The following is a 20,201-nucleotide window of genomic DNA, read 5'->3' on the forward strand; positions in this document are numbered from 1 at the left end:
GTCAAGCTGCAGTTCCGTGAAGGTACCTTCCATTTACAGATAATCCTAAACCAAAACTGCTATGGGTGTGTCCGGTCATTTTCGGAGTTCCACTTGTTCCACTGGTAAAGTAAATGGCCATCATCTCATCGTGTTTTGTTTTCACACAGGTGTGGTTGTCACTGGCCTGTCTACAAAGGAAGAACTACAATGATTCTGCACATGATACACAGCACCATGAACTGTTAACCACAGCCAAGTATTCGAGAAACCATCTACTCAGACCTCTTCACCTTATGAGTCAGGCCTCAGTGACTTGGGTTGAATTCCAAGGTAAAAACCATCTCTTTCTCTATCTTCTTAGGTGCTTTCTGGAATCAAACTAAATTTTGTCATCAAAGCCCACTTATGGGCTGGTTTCATAGCTTTTCTACTATACAAAAAAGAAGACTTGATGCATTTTAAAAAACTGAAGAGGGTGCCTGGATGGCTCAGTCGGTTAAGTGTCTGACTCTTGATTTCTGCTAGGGTAGTGATCTAATGGTTTGTGGGATCAAGCCCCATGTGGGGCTCTGAGTTGACAGTGTGGAGCCTGCTTGGGATTCTCTCTCTTCCTCTCTCTCTGCCCCTCCCCTGCTCATGCTCTCTCTCTGTCTCTCTCAGAAATAAATAAATTAATTAAAAAAAATAAATAGATAAAAAAAAACTTAAGAGTTTGATCATAACACCAGCATAATGAGGATTCTATGATCTCATAATGATGGCTATGTGAGAACTGCCCCATCCCCTTCACTGTGGATGTTCTCAAATATGATTTTCTTTTCTTTTCTTTTTTTAAAAGTGATATGAGTGCCTGGGTGGCTCAGTCCAATGGTTAAGCATCTGACTCTTGATTTCAGCTCAGGTCATGATCTCACAGTTCTTGAGATCGAGCCCCACATCAGGCTCTGCATTGACAGTGTGAAGTCTGCTTGGGATTCTCTCTTTCCCTCTCTCTCTGCCCCTCCCCTGCTTGCATGTGCTCTTTCTCTCTCTCTCTCAAAATAAATAAGTATTTAAAAAATGGAGTGTGTTAATAGAAGTCATGGGTAACAGTATAAGGCAGGTTGGTGATTCCCACATTGTTCAAGGATCAGCTGTAGTTCTGAAGGATAACTGGGCTGCTAACAGGCCCCACATTAGGGCAGCTAAGAGGAGGTAAACACTGCACACAGAGATTTTATCTGGGAGTACTGGGCTGAGAATGAATGAATTAGAAAATCCAGGCCACGAGAATTGTAGAAAAGCTGTTTTCCTTTTCTTTCTTTCTTTCTTTCTTTCTTTCTTTCTTTCTTTCTTTCTTTCTTTCTTTCAAGAGGGAGCAAGTGAGAGAGGGTCAGAGAGAGAGAGAGAGAGAGAGAGAATCCCATGAGGGGCAGAGAGAGAGAGAGGGAGGAGAGAGAGAGGAGAGAGGGAAGCAGGGCTCACCCGAAGTGGGGCTCCAACTCACCAACCGTGAGATCATGACCTGAGCTGGAGTTGGATGCTTAATGACTAAGCCACCCAGGCTCCCAAGAAGCTGTTTTCAAAGCCTAACAGGTAGACTAGGTATTTAGTCTATGATTTCATAATTTTCTTCCTTAAAAATATTACCTAGAGCAGTGTATTTATCACTTTATTGTAAATACAGTTGCTTTTGAAAACTAAGGTGGGGTTATCATACCAATCTCTCACCACTATAGGCAGTAAACATAGCCTTTAGGAGTGTGGGTTCAGAAGCCAGACTCCCTGGGTTTGAAACCCAGCTCTGCCAGATCATAGCATTTGACCTTATTCATCTGTATTACTATAGCACCCTTTCCTTAGGTTATTGTGACATTTTAATGAGTTAATATATGTGAACGCTTGGAGCAGTTTTTGGCACCTAACCAAGGCAATATAAATGTTACCCATTATTGCAATTATAACATTATTTTAATTAGAACAGTACTTGGCTTTTGGTAAGAACTCAATAAATGATGGCTATTTTAGAGGCAGTAGGAACAAATCCATAGTTGCAAGCATGCTTCCAAATCCTTGAGTAAAGGTAGGAAGTTCATTCTAGAGGGAACTGGCTGCCAGCCTAAAGCTAAGATAGAACCAGTACATGGCCAGAGTGCCAAGTGACCCCTGAAAGCATTCCATAGCAGGGATGGACATCAGTGTAACTCAGTTTTATAATTGCATCCATCTTATTTATAACCAGAAGTGTTGTTATCAGCAAGGTAATGATATAGCCTACACAGAAGAATTCACTGTGTTTCTCTGTTTCTCTGGGAGATGATAACAGCTCTGTGGTTGGTGCTGTGAGACACCTCCTAGATCCTGCTGCAGGAATGAAGGACTTACTTCCCACAGCTGCTGGGAGCCAGCTCTCTTTTAGAGATTGCTTTGGCTGAAGACAGCTGCCTTGCTCAAGGTCACTCACCTCTCCTTCTAGGGATAGGCCACACCCAGTTACTGATCAGTATGGGTATATAAAGGCCAGGATCTCTTATTTTATCTGGGAATAGCTTTGAGGGGCTATCCATGCCCCAGAGGTCCCAGTGGGAGCGCATGGCAGATACATTTCTTCCTTTGTCCAATTGCACATCCCTCCCCTTCCTTCATAGGTGTTGACCCCAAGACAACTCCTTAATAAACTTCTTACACAACTAATATCTATCTCAGGGCCTGCTTCCTGGAGATCCTAACCTCTAAAAAACACTCCAACCTCTTTCCTGCCTCAGAGTTTGCATTGTTGGTGCAGCCATAATTACTAGTTGTTCCCTTTGCCTCATTTTACTTTTCATTTTTCTGATCACTTGGTGGGTTGAATATCTTTTCAGTGTTGCCTTCCTCTGGGGAAGCTGTTCTACAACAATTATGGCTACTCACTTCATCATTTCCTTTAGGTTCCCCCATCCATCTTTGGGTTTCTGAGACACAATTAGCTTGGAGTGCAGATTTTCACATTTAGACGCAACAGCATCTACTGCAGGGGCTAAAACTTCGTCAGTAATAATGCATTTTGCTTTTGAAGATTGTAGTCTGTAGAGAATGTCTCTCTGGGTCAGCTGGGTGGTTCCTGGAATTAAAACTGTCCCTACAGGGGCAGAAAAGAAACTATGTATAGAAGGAAGGATTTCCTTTATCATGGTAGTTAGCTAGTGTAGATATCTCACATGTACCTTATGTCTCAGGATGAGTTTACCATTCCATTTAACAGTCTAGATATCTATTTATCTTCCATTAATTATTTGGCTTTTGCCTTTCAAGGGATCTTAAAATCTGTGACCCTTTTGGCCTACCATGAAAGCATGTTAAATGCTGGATAATTATCTTCTATCTGAAGACCATTCATAACGTTCAGCTTGAAGAGAGGTTTTTTTCCCCATTTTTTTTAAAGAGAGTTTGGCTTGTAGAGTAATATTACCCAACATTTATTGGCTAAATGTCAGATGCTATTCTAAGTGTTTTGCATGTTTTAACTTATTTAATCCCTACCCACCCCCCAAAAAAAACAAAACACAAAATCTATGAATAATTTGCCAAAGATCCCTGAAATGGAAAGTGGCAGTGCAGAGATTGAACCCTGTAGCCTGACCCCAGAGCTGTACACTTAACTACTTCAGCACCTTTTAAAACATACGTGAATGTTTTATGATTTCTCTCCAAAGGGAAGGATCAAGGCATTCATCTTTTCTGTACTTCTACTTCTCCCTGCTGTAAATTACACTGTAAGTGTAGTGTAATGGTTAAGAGTGTGTCCTGGAGCCAAATAGTCTTATAGCTTGGCCTTGGACAAGCCACTTCATCTCCATGAGTCTCAGGTTCTGCTACTGTAAAATGAGGATTCTGTAAGATTAATGAGGAGTAAATGAGTTAGAATGTATAAAGAGCATAGAACAGTGCTGACCAAATTTTAGCTATTATTTTCTCAAAGGATTAATGGACTTTCAAGAATATGTCTATATCTGTATCTCTATATCTACATGCATCCATATTTATATTTCAGACTCCACCACTCTTAGGTCCAGACCCTCAGGAGAGGGCTGGAAAGGATACACTTCACAATGGTTTTTGCTCTTCCCAGCATCACAGCAGGAAAGGAAGATTGAATAACACATACCTGCTCATTCCTGGACTCTTGACACTGACTCGTCTTTCCATTTTGGAAAGGATAAGCCCTTCAGTGGAGTTCTTCAGGAAGCAGACAATCAGTACCAAAACACAAAGTTCTTCAGAATATCTTTCCTTTCTAATCAGGCAATGCAGCAATATTTATGAGGCTTTATCTCCAAGGTTATTCCTTAGAGATGTTCCACCTGGGGATAAGTGATTCTCCTGCCATGGCCTAACAGTCTTCTGTTAATAATTTAAAGGCACTCTCTAATGACAAGTTCACAGTCAGTATTTGATGCCTAGTAGGAGCAATTTGTTTAAACACATTATCCTTAGATAATTAATTTCTGCTAAAAAATTATTCATATCCTATTTTATTAAATTTCCTTTTTCTGTTCTTTTCTTTTCTTTTTAATTTTTTATACGAAATTTATTGTCAAATTGGTTTCCATACAACACCCAGTGCTCATCCCAACAGGTGCCCTCCTCAATGCCCATCACCCACTCCCCACCCCATCACCCCTCAGTTTGTTATTAGTCTTTAAGAGTCTCTTATGGTTTGCCTCCTTCCCTCTCTGTAACTTTTTTCCCCTCTTCCCCTCCCCCCCGGTCTTCTGCTGAGTTTCTCAGGATCCACATATGAGTGAAAACATATGGTATCTGTCTTTCTCTGTATGACTTATTTCACTTAGCATAACACTCTCCAGTTCCATCCACATTGTTACAAAAGGCCATATCTCATTCTTTCTCATTGCCAAGTAGTATTCCATTGTATATATAAACCACATCTTCTTTATCCATTCGTCAGTTGATGAACATTTAGGCTCTTTCCATAATTTGGCTATTGTTGAAATTGCTGCTATAATCATTGGGGTACAAGTACCCCTATGCATCAGCACTCCTGTATCCCTTTGCACTTCCTAGCAGTGCTATTGCTGGGTCATAGGGTAGATCTATTTTTAATTTTTTGAGGAACCTCCACACTGTTTTCCAGAGCCACTGCACCAGTTTGCATTCCTGCCAACAATGCAAGAGGGTTCCCATTTCTCCACATCCTCGCCAGCATCTGTAGTCTCCTGATTTGTTCATTTTGGCCACTCTGACTGGCGTGAGGTGGTATCTGAGTGTGGTTTTGATTTGTATTTCCCTGATGAGGAACAATGTTTAGCATCCTTTCATGTGCCTGTTGGCCATCTGGATGTCTTCTTTAGAGAAGTGTCTATTCATGTTTTCTGCCCATTTATTCACTGGATTATTTGTTTTTCTGGTGTGGAGTTTGGTGAGTTCTTTATAGATTTTGGATACTAGCCCTTTGTCCAATATGTCATTTGCTATTATCTTTTCACATTCCGTCGGTTGCCTTTTAGTTTTGTTGATTGTTTCCTTTGCAGTGCAGAAGCTTTTTATCTTCATGAGGTCCCAATAGTTCATTTTTGCTTTTAATTCCCTTGCCTTTGGGGATGTGTCAAGTAAGAAATTGCTACGGCTGAGGTCAGAGAGGTTTTTTTTCCTTCTTTCTCCTCTAGGGTTTTGATGGTTTCCTGTCTCACAGTCAGGTCCTTTATCCATTTTGAGTTTAATTTTGTGAATGGTGTAAGAAAGTGGTCTAGTTTCATTCTTCTGCATGTTGCTGTCCAGTTCTCCCAGCACCATTTGTTAAAGAGACTGTCTTTCTTCCATTGGATATTCTTTCCTGCTTTGTCAAAGATGAGTTGGCCATACTTTTGTGGGTCTAATTCTGGGGTTTCTATTCTATTCCATTGGTCTATGTGTCTGTTTTTGTGCCAATACCATGCTGTCTTGATGATGACAGCTTTGTAGTAGAGGCTAAAGTCTGGGATTGTGATGCCTCCCGCTTTGGTCTTCTTCTTCAAAATTACTTTGGCTATTCGGGGTCTTTTGTGGTTCCATACAAATTTTAGGATTGCTTGTTCTAGATTTGAGAAGAATGCTGGTGCAATTTTGATTGGGATTGCATTGAATGTGTAGATAGCTTTGGGTAGTATTGACATTTTAACAATATTTATTCTTCCAACCCATAAGCATGGAATGTTTTTCCATTTCTTTATTATCTTCTTCAATTTCCTTCATAAGCTTTCTATAGTTTTCAGCATACAGATCTTTTACATCTTTGGTTAGGTTTATTGCTAGGTATTTTATGCTTCTTGGTGCAATTGTGAATGGGATCATTTTCTTTATTTGTCTTTCTGTTGCTTCATTATTAGTGTATAAGAATGCAACTGATTTCTGTACATTGATTTTGTATCCTGCGACTTTGCTGATTCATGTATCAGTTCCACCAGACTTTTGGTGGAGTCTATAGTGTTTTCCATATACAGTGTCATGTCATTTGCAAAAAGTGAAAGCTTGACTTCATCTTTGCCAATTTTGATGCCTTTGATTTCCTTTTGTTGTCTGATTGCTAGAACTTCCAACACTATGTTAAACAACAGCAGTGAGAGTGGACATCCCTGTCGTGTTCCTGATCTCAGGGGGAAAGCTCTCAGTTTTTCCCCATTGAGGATGATATTAGCTGTGGACTTTTCATAAATGGCTTTTATGATGTTTAAGTGTGTTCCTTTTATCCCGACTTTCTCGAGGGTTTTTATTAAGAAAGAATGCTGAATTTTGTCAGATGCCTTTTCTGCACCGATTGACAGGATCATATGATTCTTATCTTTTCTTTTATTAATGTGATGTATCACATTGATTGATTTGTGAATACTGAACCAGCCCTGCAGCCCAGGAATGAATCCCACTTGATCATGGTGAATAATTCTTTTTATATTCAATTGAATTCAATTTGCTAGTATCTTGTTGAGAATTTTTGCATCCATATTCATCAGGGATATTGGCCTGTAGTTCTCTTTCTTTGCTGGGTCTCTGTTTGGTTTGGGAACCAAAGTAATGTTGGCCTCATAGAAGGAGTCTGGAAGTTCCTTCCCTTTCAGTTTTTTGGAAAAGCTTGAGAAGGATAGATATTATATCTGCTTTAAATGTCTGGTAGAATTCCCCAGGGAAGCCACCTGGTCCTGGACTCTTATTTGTTGGGAGATTTTTGATAGCTGATTATGGGTCTGATCAAGCTTTCTATTTCTTCCTGTTTGAGTTTTGGAAGTGTGTGGTGCTTAGGAATTTGTCCATTTCTTTCAGGTTGTCCAATTTGTTGGCATATAATTTTTCCTAGTATTCCCTGATAATTGCTTGTATTTTTGAGAGACTGGTTGTAATAATTCCATTTTCATTCATGATTTTATCTGTTTGGGTCCTCTCTCTTTTCTTTTTGAGAATCCTGGCTAGAGGTTTACCAATTGTGTTTATTTTTTCAAAAAACCAACTCTTGGTTTCATTGATCTGCTCTACAGTTTTTTTAGATTCTCTATTGTTTATTTCTGCTCTGAAATTTATTTCTCTTCTTCTGCTGGGTTTGGGGTGTCTTTGCTGCTCTGCTTCTATTTCCTTTAGGTGTGCTGTTAGATTTTGTATTTGGGATTTTTCTTGTTTCTTGAGATAGGCCTGCATTGCAATGTATTTTCCTCTCGGGACTGCCTTCGCTGCATCCCAAAGCATTTGGATTGTTGTGTTTTCATTTTCATTTGTTTCCATATACTTCTAAATTTTTTCTCTTATTGCCTGGTTGACCCATTCATTCTTTTTTTAAAAATTTTTAATGTTTATTTTATTTTTGAGAGAGAGAGAGAGAGCGCGCCTGCAAGCAAGGGAGGGGCAGAGAGAGAGGGAGACACAGAATCTGAAGCAGGCTCTAGGCTCTGAGCTGTCAGCACAGAGCCTGATACGGGGCTCAAACTCACAAACTGTGAGATCATGACCTGAGCTGAAGTCTGATGCTTAACTGACCGAGCCACCCAGGCGCCCTGACTCATTCATTCTTTAAAACTGTTTTTTTAATGCTTATTTTTGACAAAGAGAGAGAGAGAGAGAGAGAGAGAGAGAGAGAGAGAAGGAGAGAGGATGAGCGGGGGAGAGGCAGAGAGAGAGGGAGACACAGAATCTGAAGCAGGCTCCAGGCTCTGATCTGTCAGCACAGAGCCCAGTGTGGGGCTCGAACTCACGGAGTGTGAGATCATGACCTGAGCTAAAGTCAGATGCTCAATTGACTGAGCCACCCAGGCACCTCGACCCATTCATTCTTTAGTAGGATGTTCTTTAACCTCCATGCTTCTGGAGGTTTTCCAGACTTTTTCCTGTGATTGATTTCCAGTTTCATAGCATTGTGGTCTGAAAGTGTGCATGGTATGATCTCAGTTCTTTTATACTTATTAAGGGCTGTTTTGTGACCCAGTATGTGATCTATCTTGGAGAATGTTCCATGTGCACTCGAGAAGAAAGTATATTCTGTTGCTTTGGGATGCAGAGTTCTAAATATATCTGTCAAGTCCAACTGATCCAATATATCATTCAGGGACCTAGTTTCTTTATTTATTCTCTGTCTACATGTTCTATTCATTGCTATAAGTGGAGTATTAAAGTCTCCTGCAATTACCACTTTCTTATCAATAAGGTTGCTTATGTTTGTGATTAATTGATTTATATATTTTGGGGCTCCCATATTCGGCACATAGACATTTATAATTGTTAGCTCTTCCTGATGGATGGACCCTGTAATTATTATATAATGCCCTTGTTAATCTCGTTACAGCCTTTAAAGTGTAGTTTGTCTGATATAAGTATGGCTACTACAGCTTTCTTTTGACTTCCAGTAGCGTGATAAATTTTTCTCCATCCCCTCACTTTCAATCTGAAGGTGTCCTCAGGTCTAAAATGAGTCTCTTGTAGACAGCAAATAGATGGGTCTTGTTTTTTTATCCATTCTGATACCCTATGTCTTATGGTTGGAGCATTTAGTCCATTTACATTCAGTGTTATTATTGAAAGATATGGGTTTAGAGTCATTGTGATGTCTGTAGGTTTCATGCCTGTAGTGGTGTCTCTGGTCCTTTGTGGTTCTTGCAACATTTGACTCACAGAGCCCCCCTTAGGATCTCTTGTAGGGCTGGTTTAGTGGTGATGAATTCCTTCAGTTTTTGTTTGTTTGGGAAGACTTTTATCTTTCCTTCTATTCTGAATGACAGACTTGCTGGATAAAGGATTCTTGGCTGCATATTTTTTTCTGTTCATCACATTGAAGATTTCCTACCATTCCTTTCTGGCCTGCCAAGTTTCAGTAGATAGGTTTGCTACTACCCTTATGTGTCTACCTTTGTGTGTTAAGGCCCATTTATCCCTAGCTGCTTTCAGAATTCTCTCTTTATCCTTGTATTTTGCCAGTTTCACTATGATATGTCGTGCAGAAGATCAATTCAAGTTACATCTGAAGGGAGTTCTCTGCCTCTTGGATTTTGATGCCTGTTTCCTTCCCCAGAGGGATTTTGATGCCTTCCCTTCCCCAGGGAACTTCTCAGCTATGATTTGTTCAAGTACACCTTCAGCCCCTTTCTCTCTCTCCTTCTTCTTCTGGAATTCCTATGATAGGGATATTGTTCCATTTGATTGCATCACTTAGTTCTCTAATTCCCCCTCGTACTCCTGGATTTTTTTATCTCTCTTTTTCTCAGCTTCCTCTTTTTCCATAATTTTATCTTCTAATTCACCTATTCTCTCCTCTGCCTTTTCAATCCACACTGTGGCAGCCTCCATTTTATTTTGCACCTCATTTATAGCATTTTTTAATTCATCATGACTATTTTTTAATCCCTTGATCTCTGTAGCAATAGGTTCTCTGCTGTCTCCTATGCTTTTTTCAAGCCCAGCAATTAATTTTATGGCTATTACTCTAAATTCTTGTTCTGTTATATTGCTTCAATCGGTTTTGATCAATTCGTTAGCTGTCACTACTTCCTGTAATTTCTTTTGAGGAGAATTTTTCCGTTTCATCATTTTGGCTAGTTTTCTGTCCCTTATGCATTTTAAATGTTTGTTGTTTGCCCTGCACCTGCGAGCACTGCTATATTAAATGAGGGTCATACACTGCCCAGGGCCTGGCCCTTCAGGAGGTGTTTTTTCAGAGATTGTTACTTGCTCTCTGTTGTTGTGACTTTGGTTATTTTATTACCCTATTCGTAATAATATTTTGGACCCTCCACCAGATGTGCTTTGATTTGTTCCTTGGAGTGGCCCTGCAAAGGAAAACAGAGAGACAAACAGGAGACAAAAACATGCAAACACACAAATAACACAAGCAAATAAACAAAAACAAAAACTTAAAGACTAAAAACAAAAAACCCAAAAGCACCGACTACAGGTAAAGAAGAAAGTGGAGGCAGTGCTGATGGAAAAGCATATACAAAGAGAGAAATGATAGGAACGCGTGGTGGGGCGGGGCGGGGTGGGGGGGAGAAAAAATAAACATTGATTAGGCAGAGAGACTAAAAGCCTTAATCCAGAGAGAGAGAAAGGAAAATAAAGAAGGAGGCGGGGGAAATGAAACGAAGATAAAGTTACCCAGACAGAGAAATTATATGGCTTGATTATTCCAGAGAGAGAGAAAGGAGTGTAAAGGAGGTGTAGAACATGTATCAAGACAATGGATTAAATATGTCTGTTTAGACAGCCCAATAACCAGAGTAACCAGCCTAGGGGAGAGAAGAGATAAGGAGAAGAAATTGGGGGTGGGGGGAGAATATATCTACATATCCATAATTGACCTAGAGTTAATCCAGGCAATGCTGCATTGCTTGTCGGGAGGAGCTGTCTGCAGGGTCTGTGCCAATCAATTGGATACGCAGTTACCCAGTGCAAGGAGGCATGATCTGGCGTATTCTGAACCCACCTCCACTATGGGCCCCGGGAGTGATCCCTGAGGCCTCACCTTGGTGGTGGTGGGATGGGGTCGGGGGGAATGGTGATTCCCCAGTCTCTTCTCCACAGAGCCAGACCTGGTGGACTCAGTTTGAATAGTCCTCACTGTGCCGGGGCGCAGATGGGGGCGGGGGGGGGGCGTCCTTCTGGCTCCACTCTGCCAACTCCCCTGACTCTGCGCTTGGCTAGGATTCAAAGTCCGGCTCAGTGCGCTCTGGCGCTGGGGAAGCGCCTCTCAGTGCGGCGATATGTGGTGTCGACTGGCTTTGTCTGTGCCTCTACACTTCAGGGAGGACAGCCTTCTCCTACTGCGGACTCAGTTGCTGCCCTCGCTGCGAGCCCACAGGGTGGCGGATGCAGGCAGGCTTTGTCTTTTCCCACAGCACTCCAGGGAGACACCTGCCTTTTTCTCCTGCAGACTGCGCCCTTGGCCCAGCAACTGTGCCCAAGGGGTGAAGGATGCAGGCAGGTTCTGTACTATCATGCAGCCCTCCAGGGAGGGAACCACTTTCTCCAACTGTGGACTGAGCTCTGGCCTACCACCACATCCAGGGCTGGCTCCCCTCTACCCCAGGTGCATGAACGGGGAGCCAGCCCCAGTCGGAAGAAAGCCCTGCAGTTAGAGATCAGATCCCTCTCAGTCTCAATCCCAGTCCGAGGTCTTTCTCCTGTCTAGATACAGTCCTGCACTTCCCTAGCCACTCTTTCTCTTCCCTTTGTCTCTTTGCAGAAGGGGGTCCCTCCCCTCCGTGGCCAAGCAGCCTTTTTTTTATCTCCCCCAATTCGCAGTTACCCACCTTTTTTCCAGCTTTCCCATTTTCTTTCTGGTAGATTAAGTCTCTTTTCCTCCCAGGCTCTGGTGTTCAAAGTCCTTTAGTTTCTACACTTCTTTGTTTGAGAGGCATGGGAAGTATTGATTCCCCCTACTTCTCTGCCATGTTGGACCCTCTCCTCATATCCTATCTTTAAAAGAACCTATTAATAGTGATCAATCTTACCTATTAAAACTGCTTCCTGTCCAAATTAATCATTCTGGGAAGCATTACATTATTTCTTGTCAGGGAACAAAATGTTACTTTAAATCTTGGGAGAGGCCTCTCATTACCATGTTTGTGATATAGGGTGTATAAGATGATATTACCAATTTTTGCATGAAGGGTTAAAAGACTGACACTCGTAGCCCCCTTTCTCCCTGTTAACAGATCTACATGAAAGGACAAAATTTTTACAGAAGTTTGTTTGGTGGACAAAAGAAGTAACTCCCATCATTCAGTTTGGCAACAGGATTTGAAAGCCTAGTCCATCTACCCATCCCTCTAGGTGGTAGGTAATGCTTATTTTCAGAATTGTTAGTATATTAGATTTACCATTTATCGCCTCCTTTCATCCTCCCTTCTAAGAGACTCTGCCTTACTTTCTGTAACCTCAGTAACCATGTTTGTACCGGATGAACTTGCCTCTGACCACATCTGACTGGCCTAACCCAAGCCATGCCAGTCAGATTCTGCCTCAAATATTTGATTTAAGAGACTGAGAACATACAGAGTTAGGATCTAAGGCATCTGTGTGGCAAACCAAAGCCACATGTCGGCCAAAATGAAGGCAGCAAAGAAATCATGTGTTAGCAGATGTCAAAAGAACAGATGCTTGAGAGAGGCAGAGACAAGAGGCCCTATGGCTTTAGAGCAAAAGAAATAGAGAAAGAAGCTGCCTGCCTCCCTTGCAGAGGCCAATTGCTCTTTCTGCACTTTTTTTTTCTGTAAGATTCTTCAGTAGACATCCAATAATTATCCTTCCTTAATTGAACTAATATGAATGGATTTCTGGTCTTGGAAATCCAACATTCCCCTTACTAAGACAATGAGTATAGCAGCATTCATGAAAGCTATCATTTTGTTAAAAAAGAAAAACTGTAAAAGTGGGTTCTGCTACTCCAGTGTATAATTTATATGTATATATGATATGGAATGTATAACTCTCCTCAAATGCAAGTAATTATTATGATAAATTAAGAATGCTTACTTAATATAATGATTTATTATAACGGTAGGGATAGGAATTAATTCAACCAATATTTTACTGAGCATTTACTATATGCCAACAATTGGAGGTAAGACATGACTATCTCATAGTCATTGCCTTTTAGGAACATACATAGTCCTATGGGAATGACAAATTTATGAGCAAATGATATACCTAGACAACATAGTACAGGTTAAAATAAAAATGCATACATGTTTTTTAGGGGAGCTCAAAAAAGAAAGCACCTAATTGGGACATCAGGGTGGGGTTGCCTGAGAAGTGACGTTAGAGTTAAGACCTGAAAATCCAATAGTTGTCCAGGAGGTTAGGTGTGAGGAAAAGGCTTTCCACACATAGGAAACAATGTGCACAAAAGCCAGGAAATGGGAAGGATAATGAACCTTATAGGAAACCACTTGCTACTCCTGGAGCACAGAGTATGAAAACAATGAAGGGAAGATAGTTCAAACCTTCCATGACAAACTAAAGAAGTTCTGATGTTACCAGGTAGGCAATGGAGAGTTATTAAATCATGTCAAGCAGCATAATGACAGGATAAAATGCGCATTTTAGAAAGAACAGTAGCTATGGAGAATGAATTGCGTAGGAGTAAAGTGGGCACACACAAGACCAGAATTAGGAAGACTTTTGGGCAAGTCCATTCAGGAGATGGTAAACATGTGAAGTAAGGCAATGGCGATGGAATTGGAGAAGAAGAGGGACTCAAGGGGCACGTAGAAAGTCAAATTTACAAGATGCAGGAACTGATTTGGAAGGAGGAGTAGCAGCTGCTTGGCTTAGGGTACCAGATGAATGGTAATTAACCATGAGAGAAATAAAGGCATGAAACAAGAACTAGGGTAGGTTCTTTGAGTTTGTGGCTGCATTGAGATTCAGATGGCCATGAGTCTATAGGAGGAGAAGAGTGGCAGGTATGAGGGTATTCAATTGTTGATTGGCATTTGGTTAATAAACTTATTTCATGGGGCATCTGGGTGGCTCAGTAGGTTAAGAGTCTTGACTCTTGGTTTTGGCTCAGGTCATGATCTCAGGGTTTGTGAGTACAAGCAGCACATCAGGCTCTGTGCTGACAGCACAGAGCCTGCTTGAGAATCTCTCTCTCCCTCTTTCTCTGCCCCTTCTCTACTCTCTGTCTCTCTCAAAAATAAATAAGTAAACTTAATTAAAAAAATAAACTTAATTTCATTATGAAAAACCCAACTCATAGTTTAAGTCAAAAGATAGGAAATGTTTCAAACACATTTCTAAGGTTTCTGAGAATAATACTATATTGTGTATAGTTCCTCAAATAATTTACCCAAATGAATGTCTCATGATTACTTAGATGTGTTGGAAACTCTCCCATCTAGCCTATTTTAAATATAATCAGATTGCAAGCACTACTAACCTGTTCGCAGACAGGCTACATTTGCAAGCCACCATTCTGGGATCCTGGGCAGAATCACAATTACTCGATCTCCTCTTTTCAGGGCACAGGCTTCTGTAAGTATATTGGCAAATTTTCTAGACAAAGATCCCAGTTCTTCAAAACTCCATCTCACTTCTTCTCCATTTCCATTTATCCACCAGAAGGCTGGATTGGAAGGTCTCTTTCCAGCCTGAGGAAAGACAAACCAGTCATGGATTTAAAGGTCATTATGCAGCTAAATTCTATTTTAACTGACTTAATGGAATATTTTTTCCAGAAGAAAATTCACAGGTCATTAGTTAAGACACACATGGAATATTGGGAAATAACTCTAGAGTCTTTATTTCTAGCTGTTGGGAGCCATGTCATTTCTTCCAGCATATGTCATTTCTCATTTAGCCTGATTGCTTTTCTTTCCAAGAAGTTAGAATTCTTGCATCCCTTTATATTCTCTCAGTGACATATCTATGTCTTGTTTCCTACCATTTCTGACTCTTGGAATCATTTTCATTCGAGTCCTTTCTGGATTTTTAAGAAGTTAACCTATAATCATGCATTTTTATAACCATCACCTTTCTCAACCATGGAACTATTAACATGTTGAGCCAGATAATTCTTTGCCATGGGGAACTGTCTTATGTATTAGAGGATGTGTGGCAGCATCCCTGGCCTCTAACCATTGGCACACACCTTCTCACAAGTCATGGCAACAAAATTGTTTCCAGACATGGCCAAATATCCCCTGGGGGCAAAATCATTTCTATCTGAGAAACTGTAGTTGGACTGGCCCTTGCTTCATACCTTTTCCATATTGGTCCATTGGTCCAGAATATCTTTAGCAAAGTTGAAATACTCTGGAGTCTCCAGTTTGAATTCCTGTTTAATGGATTCATAGTTGGAAAAATTCTGAGGAGGTACTATTCTATAATCTTTATGCAGTTCTCTCACAGAACCAGGGATTGCTAGGCGCCAAAAACACTTGGCACGAAGTAATGTCTCCATAGTGACAAGAGGTAGCATCAGTCTTGTTGGATGTGTTAGCACTCAGGATTTCCACAGAAACCAATCCATCTAAAAGACAAGTAAAAGGATATGTATTTGTCTCTCTCCTAAAGGTAGCTATACCCCAAAATAGCTAAGTTTTATTATTATTACTAACAATCATTCTAAAAATGCCATTCTCTGAGCACTCAATATGTTTTAAACACTGTACTTTGTTTTACTTACATACAAATTATCACTAAATCTTCAGAGTAACTCTGTGACATGGATACTATTATCATTTCTGTTTAAAGAAAGAAAAAATGATGAAGCGAGGCTGTCTTAGTCAACTCTGGCCACCATAACAAAATACCATAGACAGGATGGCTCAAAAAATAGACATTTATTTCTCACAGTTCTGGAGGCTGGGAAATCTAAGACCAAGTGCTGGCCAGTTCAGTTTTCCAGTATGGACTCTGTTCCTGGCTTGTGGATGACCACCTTCTCTTTGTTTCCTCACATCGTTGAGAGAGCAAGAGCTCTGGTTTCTCTTCCCCTTTTATAAAAATATTAAACCCATTATTGGGGTCTCACCCTGTGACCTCATCTAAACCTAATTCCCTCCTAAAGACCCCACCTCCAAATACCATCACATTTCGGGGGTCAGGGCTTCAACATAAGAATTTGGAGGGGTCACATTCAGTCCACAACAGAGGCATTAGTTGGATCTGAACCTAGAACTGTCTGGTCCCAGCCCATTCTCCTGACTATGTACTACTTACTATTGCCTCCCATATGCATTTCTAAAGAAGTGAAGATCTGGGTCATTCAGTTACTCTCAGTGAAAGCAAAGGGCCAAGCCTGCTTATCTAATTTAATCTTTCACCTGCATTTCAAGAGTTGTACAGACATGTTCAGGAGAAATTTCCACAGTGGGTAATCCATAAGTGAGAAAACTGAGAGTATCCCAGTACCAATTAGGCATGAAAGAACTGTCAAAAGTCCTTTGGTTTATAGGCCATAGTTCCCATGCTCCCAGTAGGAGCCCACACAACCTTCCAGTCCAGGCTTGGAGCTGCATTTATGGGAGATGTAATAATAGGGCTTTAACCTTTAGGACTTTTGTGGGGGAGGACCCTTCAGGCCACTGAGCCCCCCTGCTTCTGTGGGAAATCATTTGATCATGATGTCATTTACTTGGCTGAGGTCTCATAAACAAAGTTATTAAAAACATGGTTCTAGGGATTGTAGGGTTCTCTTCTTCATACATTCTGTAATCTTCCAAATTTCCTACAATGAAATACTACTCTCATAATCATTAAATCATTTTTAACTGTAATTCTAGCTATGTGGTATGTAAGGCAGCATGGCTATGTGGGAGAGTTTCTTTACTGATATGTTGCCAAACAATAATTAATAATGTCAGCCATCAGTTTTATCCTAAATAGGTCTGGTGTTTGGGCATCATGTTGCTGCACCCAATACGTTATAAGATCTGGGTTCTTCTGACCCTCCCACCTGTTTATGTGAAGACCAGACAAGTCACTGAACTTGAACCCTCTGAGATCATCTGGTTTGAGCTCCCCATTTTTCACCTGCAGAGAAAACAGAGCCCCGGAGAAGGGAAGCAACTTGCTTCAATATGTCATATCAGAGTTAGAACTAGAACTCACGTCTTTGGATTCTCATTTGAATGTTCTCTTTACTGTTGTTCAATAGGATTTCAGTAGAGCAGTGATTCTCAACCCTGGCTGTATATTTGAATCACCAGCAAAGCTTTTTTAAAAATACCGATGCCTGGGTATTAGACCAATTAAACCAGAATCTCTGGAAGATGGGGCCTGGGCAGCATATTCTTAAAATTTCCTCAGAGGATGTTAACGTGCAATCAAGGTGGAGAATCACTGATTCAGAGGTTGTGATCTGTGAACCAGCAGCATCAGCATAACCCGGAAGCTAGTTAGAAATGCACATTTTCAGAACCGGTTTTCCGTTTTGCCAATGTAGAGATTAATAGAACCCCTGTCAGAGAGAATTGTCCCAAAGATTAAATGAGATAATACATACAAAGTGCTTATCATGGTGTCTAGCATATTACTACTCTCTAGTGCAGGGGTTGGCAAACCTTTTCTGTAAAGGGCCAGATAATAATTTAGGCCTTCTGGGCCATATGTATGATCTCTGTGGCAACTGCTTACTTCAACTCTGGTTGAGATAGAAGCCATTGACAATACAAGACTATGTTCCAAAAAAGACCTATTTATGGATACTGAAACTTGAATTTCATATATTTTTCATGTGTCATGAATTATTATTCCTCTTTTGACTTTTTTAAAAATGAAAAAAACATTTATAATATAATATAAATTATAAATATTATGTAAAGATAAATCCCATACATTTGGCAGCCATCTCCCTTATTACAGAATTAGCATCAGGTTTCATTCAGCTGAAAGGAGTTGTTAAGTAGTAGTTAGAAACACTAAGTTTTCAGTGTTGTAACTTTTCTCTTTATTTGTAATTTTTTAGATCATGTCTTCAAATGTTTCAAAAAACAAAAAATGTTTATATTTTTACGTTATAATATTTATAAAAAATTAAAATGTAAAAACCATTCTTGGTTTGCAGCCTGTATAAAAACAGGTAGAGGGTGGGATTTAACTCATGGCTCTAGTGTGCTGATTTGGTGTTAGAATGTAAGTTCTATGAGGGTAGGCATTTAGTCTGTTATGTTCATGGGACTATCCCTGGGAAATATCATCGTGTTCGGCCCATAGTATTTGCTTATTTGTTGAATGAAGAAATGACTCAGAAGGGAGAACTTTTATATACAGTTTATTTCAATAGCTCAGGATAACAGTAGACCTGAGCAGTGCCTTTATTGCTTAATTAGATTTATATAACTACCTGGACTGTTCACATGTGGCTATTTAAATTTAAATTAATTTAAATACTATTTAAAAATAAGTTCTTAGAGTAACTGAATTTTAAGCACTTAAATAGCCACTTGTGGCTCTTGGCTACTGCATATAGATAACTGCAGACACAAAACATTTCTATCACTGCAGAACATCTCTTGTGGACAGTGCTGATCTATATTGATAATAGCTCAGAAGTGGGTGATATAAGGGGCACCTGGGTGGCTCAGTTGGTTAAGCTTCCAATTTTGGCTCAGGCCATGATCTCATGGTTGGTGAGTTAGAGCCCCATATTAAGTAGTAGTTAAAAACACTAAGCTTTTAGTGTAACTTTTCTGTTTATTTGTAATTTTTTAGATCATGTCTTCAAATGATGCAAAAAACTTAAAAATTACACAGTGAAAAAATCTTCCCCCTGCACCCCCATCTCACAGCTGCTCAGTCTCATCCCTGCCCCCCCACTCCCTTAAGGAACTACAATTACTTCTATGTATCTTTTCAGTATTTCTTTATGTGTATTTAAGCAATAGATTCTTCTTTCTACACCACTTTAACACAACAGGTAACCTAGAGTACACACTATTCTTCCCATTAAAAAACATTTTTATGACAAATTCTTGAAGGTCTTTCCGTGTCATTACATAAGTATCTTTCTCATTTTGGGTTTTTTTTTTTTTAATGTTTTTGTTTTGTTTAAAGAGTGCATGGCATTCCAGTGAACAGCTGCACCATAATTTCTTAAGCCAGTCCTCTATTGATGTCATTTGAATTGTTTCCATTATTATGCATTTAAGATGAAATTTTGAAACTGTTTCCTCCACCACATTTAGAATCCTTCAAACATATAATGAAAAGAAAATTGACCAGTCATTTGGAGCTTAAAATGAGCCTAACCATTCTGCTCTACCAAAAAGAACTTATCAGCATCCTCCTCATCAAAGTGGTAAGATTGCCTTCTCCCCAGCGATGTTCTTTTCAGTGATCTTAGCATTTCATAACATCTATTTTCCAGGTTTCCAATATTCTTTATAGGTGAAGGAGCTGAGCTAGGAGTAGAGATGTTTATACTGAGCTACAGAAAACTCCTCTAAGAGAGAAAGTACCATTCCTGGTCAGCTGGGCTTTCAAAGTATTTAAGGTCTCATCTAAAATGCAAGCTCTACATCTATATAAACAGCAGTGCAGAAGAGGTTTTAGCCGCCCTACATCTCTGTAAGTATCTCTCCTACCAAGTAATCCAAGAAATAACAGTGGCTTAGCATATACAGCCTCAAAGCAAGGGGAAGCCCCCTACTATTCTCCCTAGCCCTAAACTTAACCTTCTCTATAGGATTTTTGGAGCTGCCCTTGATCACTTAATGGAGAAAAGTGGCTTCCCTGGATTATTTCCTTGGATTTTCATTTATACGTTCCCTGAAGTTTCCCTAGAGGTAGTATGCATACTTTCTGGATGATGCAGAAGATGGATTCTTACCTGCCACTGAGCAGGGTGGAGAGGTAAGTAGACAGCACAGCGAAAAACTCAGCTGGTACTTGAACTCAATTAAGTTTTTTCCAAAACATTTTACCAAGTTAACACATGCACATAGTTAAAAAAAAAATTACATAGTACCAAAAGACTTAAAATGAAAAACTTATCTGCTATGTTTATAGCCTTTTGTGTGTACACACTCCTTGCTACTTACTAGATACAATTACACAACAGCTGAGAAATTCTGATAGAAATACTTTCATGAGAGCACTTTTGATTTGTTGGTTTTGCTTGCTTGTTTGTTACTCTTGCTCAAAAGTGCATGTGCCAGCCCAGAAAACCTTACATAGAAGACAGATAAGGTAGTACTCACTAAAGTGAAAGATTCCAACACAGCTGGCGGTGATGGCAGACCTGTTTCCTAGAAGAGCAGCCCTGAAACTTGAACTCTCACTTCTGC

The 20,201-nt window shown here is 40.1% G+C and overlaps 1 protein-coding gene and 1 long non-coding RNA gene across 3 annotated transcripts in view; one reads left to right on the top strand and one right to left on the bottom strand.

The window, feature by feature from the left end:
* Positions 1-20,176, bottom strand: part of ACSM3 (acyl-CoA synthetase medium chain family member 3) — a 33,667-nt gene extending 13,491 nt beyond the window's left edge. For both annotated transcript variants that reach the window (XM_007084126.3, XM_042971718.1), the window contains exons 1-5: positions 20,115-20,176; positions 15,173-15,442; positions 14,351-14,561; positions 2,875-3,082; positions 27-170 (exon numbers count right to left, since the gene is read on the bottom strand). In XM_007084126.3, the coding sequence (XP_007084188.1) occupies positions 27-170; positions 2,875-3,082; positions 14,351-14,561; positions 15,173-15,391 (782 nt within the window). In that variant the 5' untranslated portion in view covers positions 15,392-15,442; positions 20,115-20,176. The remainder of the gene's footprint in view (positions 1-26; positions 171-2,874; positions 3,083-14,350; positions 14,562-15,172; positions 15,443-20,114) is intronic.
* The window catches only part of LOC122234612, a 42,496-nt gene continuing 22,322 nt past the window's right edge, over positions 28-20,201 (top strand). The window contains exons 1-4 of the long non-coding RNA XR_006212456.1: positions 28-312; positions 12,123-12,243; positions 19,101-19,482; positions 19,601-19,767. This is a non-coding gene — a long non-coding RNA (uncharacterized LOC122234612). The remainder of the gene's footprint in view (positions 313-12,122; positions 12,244-19,100; positions 19,483-19,600; positions 19,768-20,201) is intronic.

This window comes from Panthera tigris, chromosome E3 (genome assembly GCF_018350195.1).
Source record: "Panthera tigris isolate Pti1 chromosome E3, P.tigris_Pti1_mat1.1, whole genome shotgun sequence".
Classification (NCBI taxonomy): domain Eukaryota; kingdom Metazoa; phylum Chordata; class Mammalia; order Carnivora; family Felidae; genus Panthera; species Panthera tigris.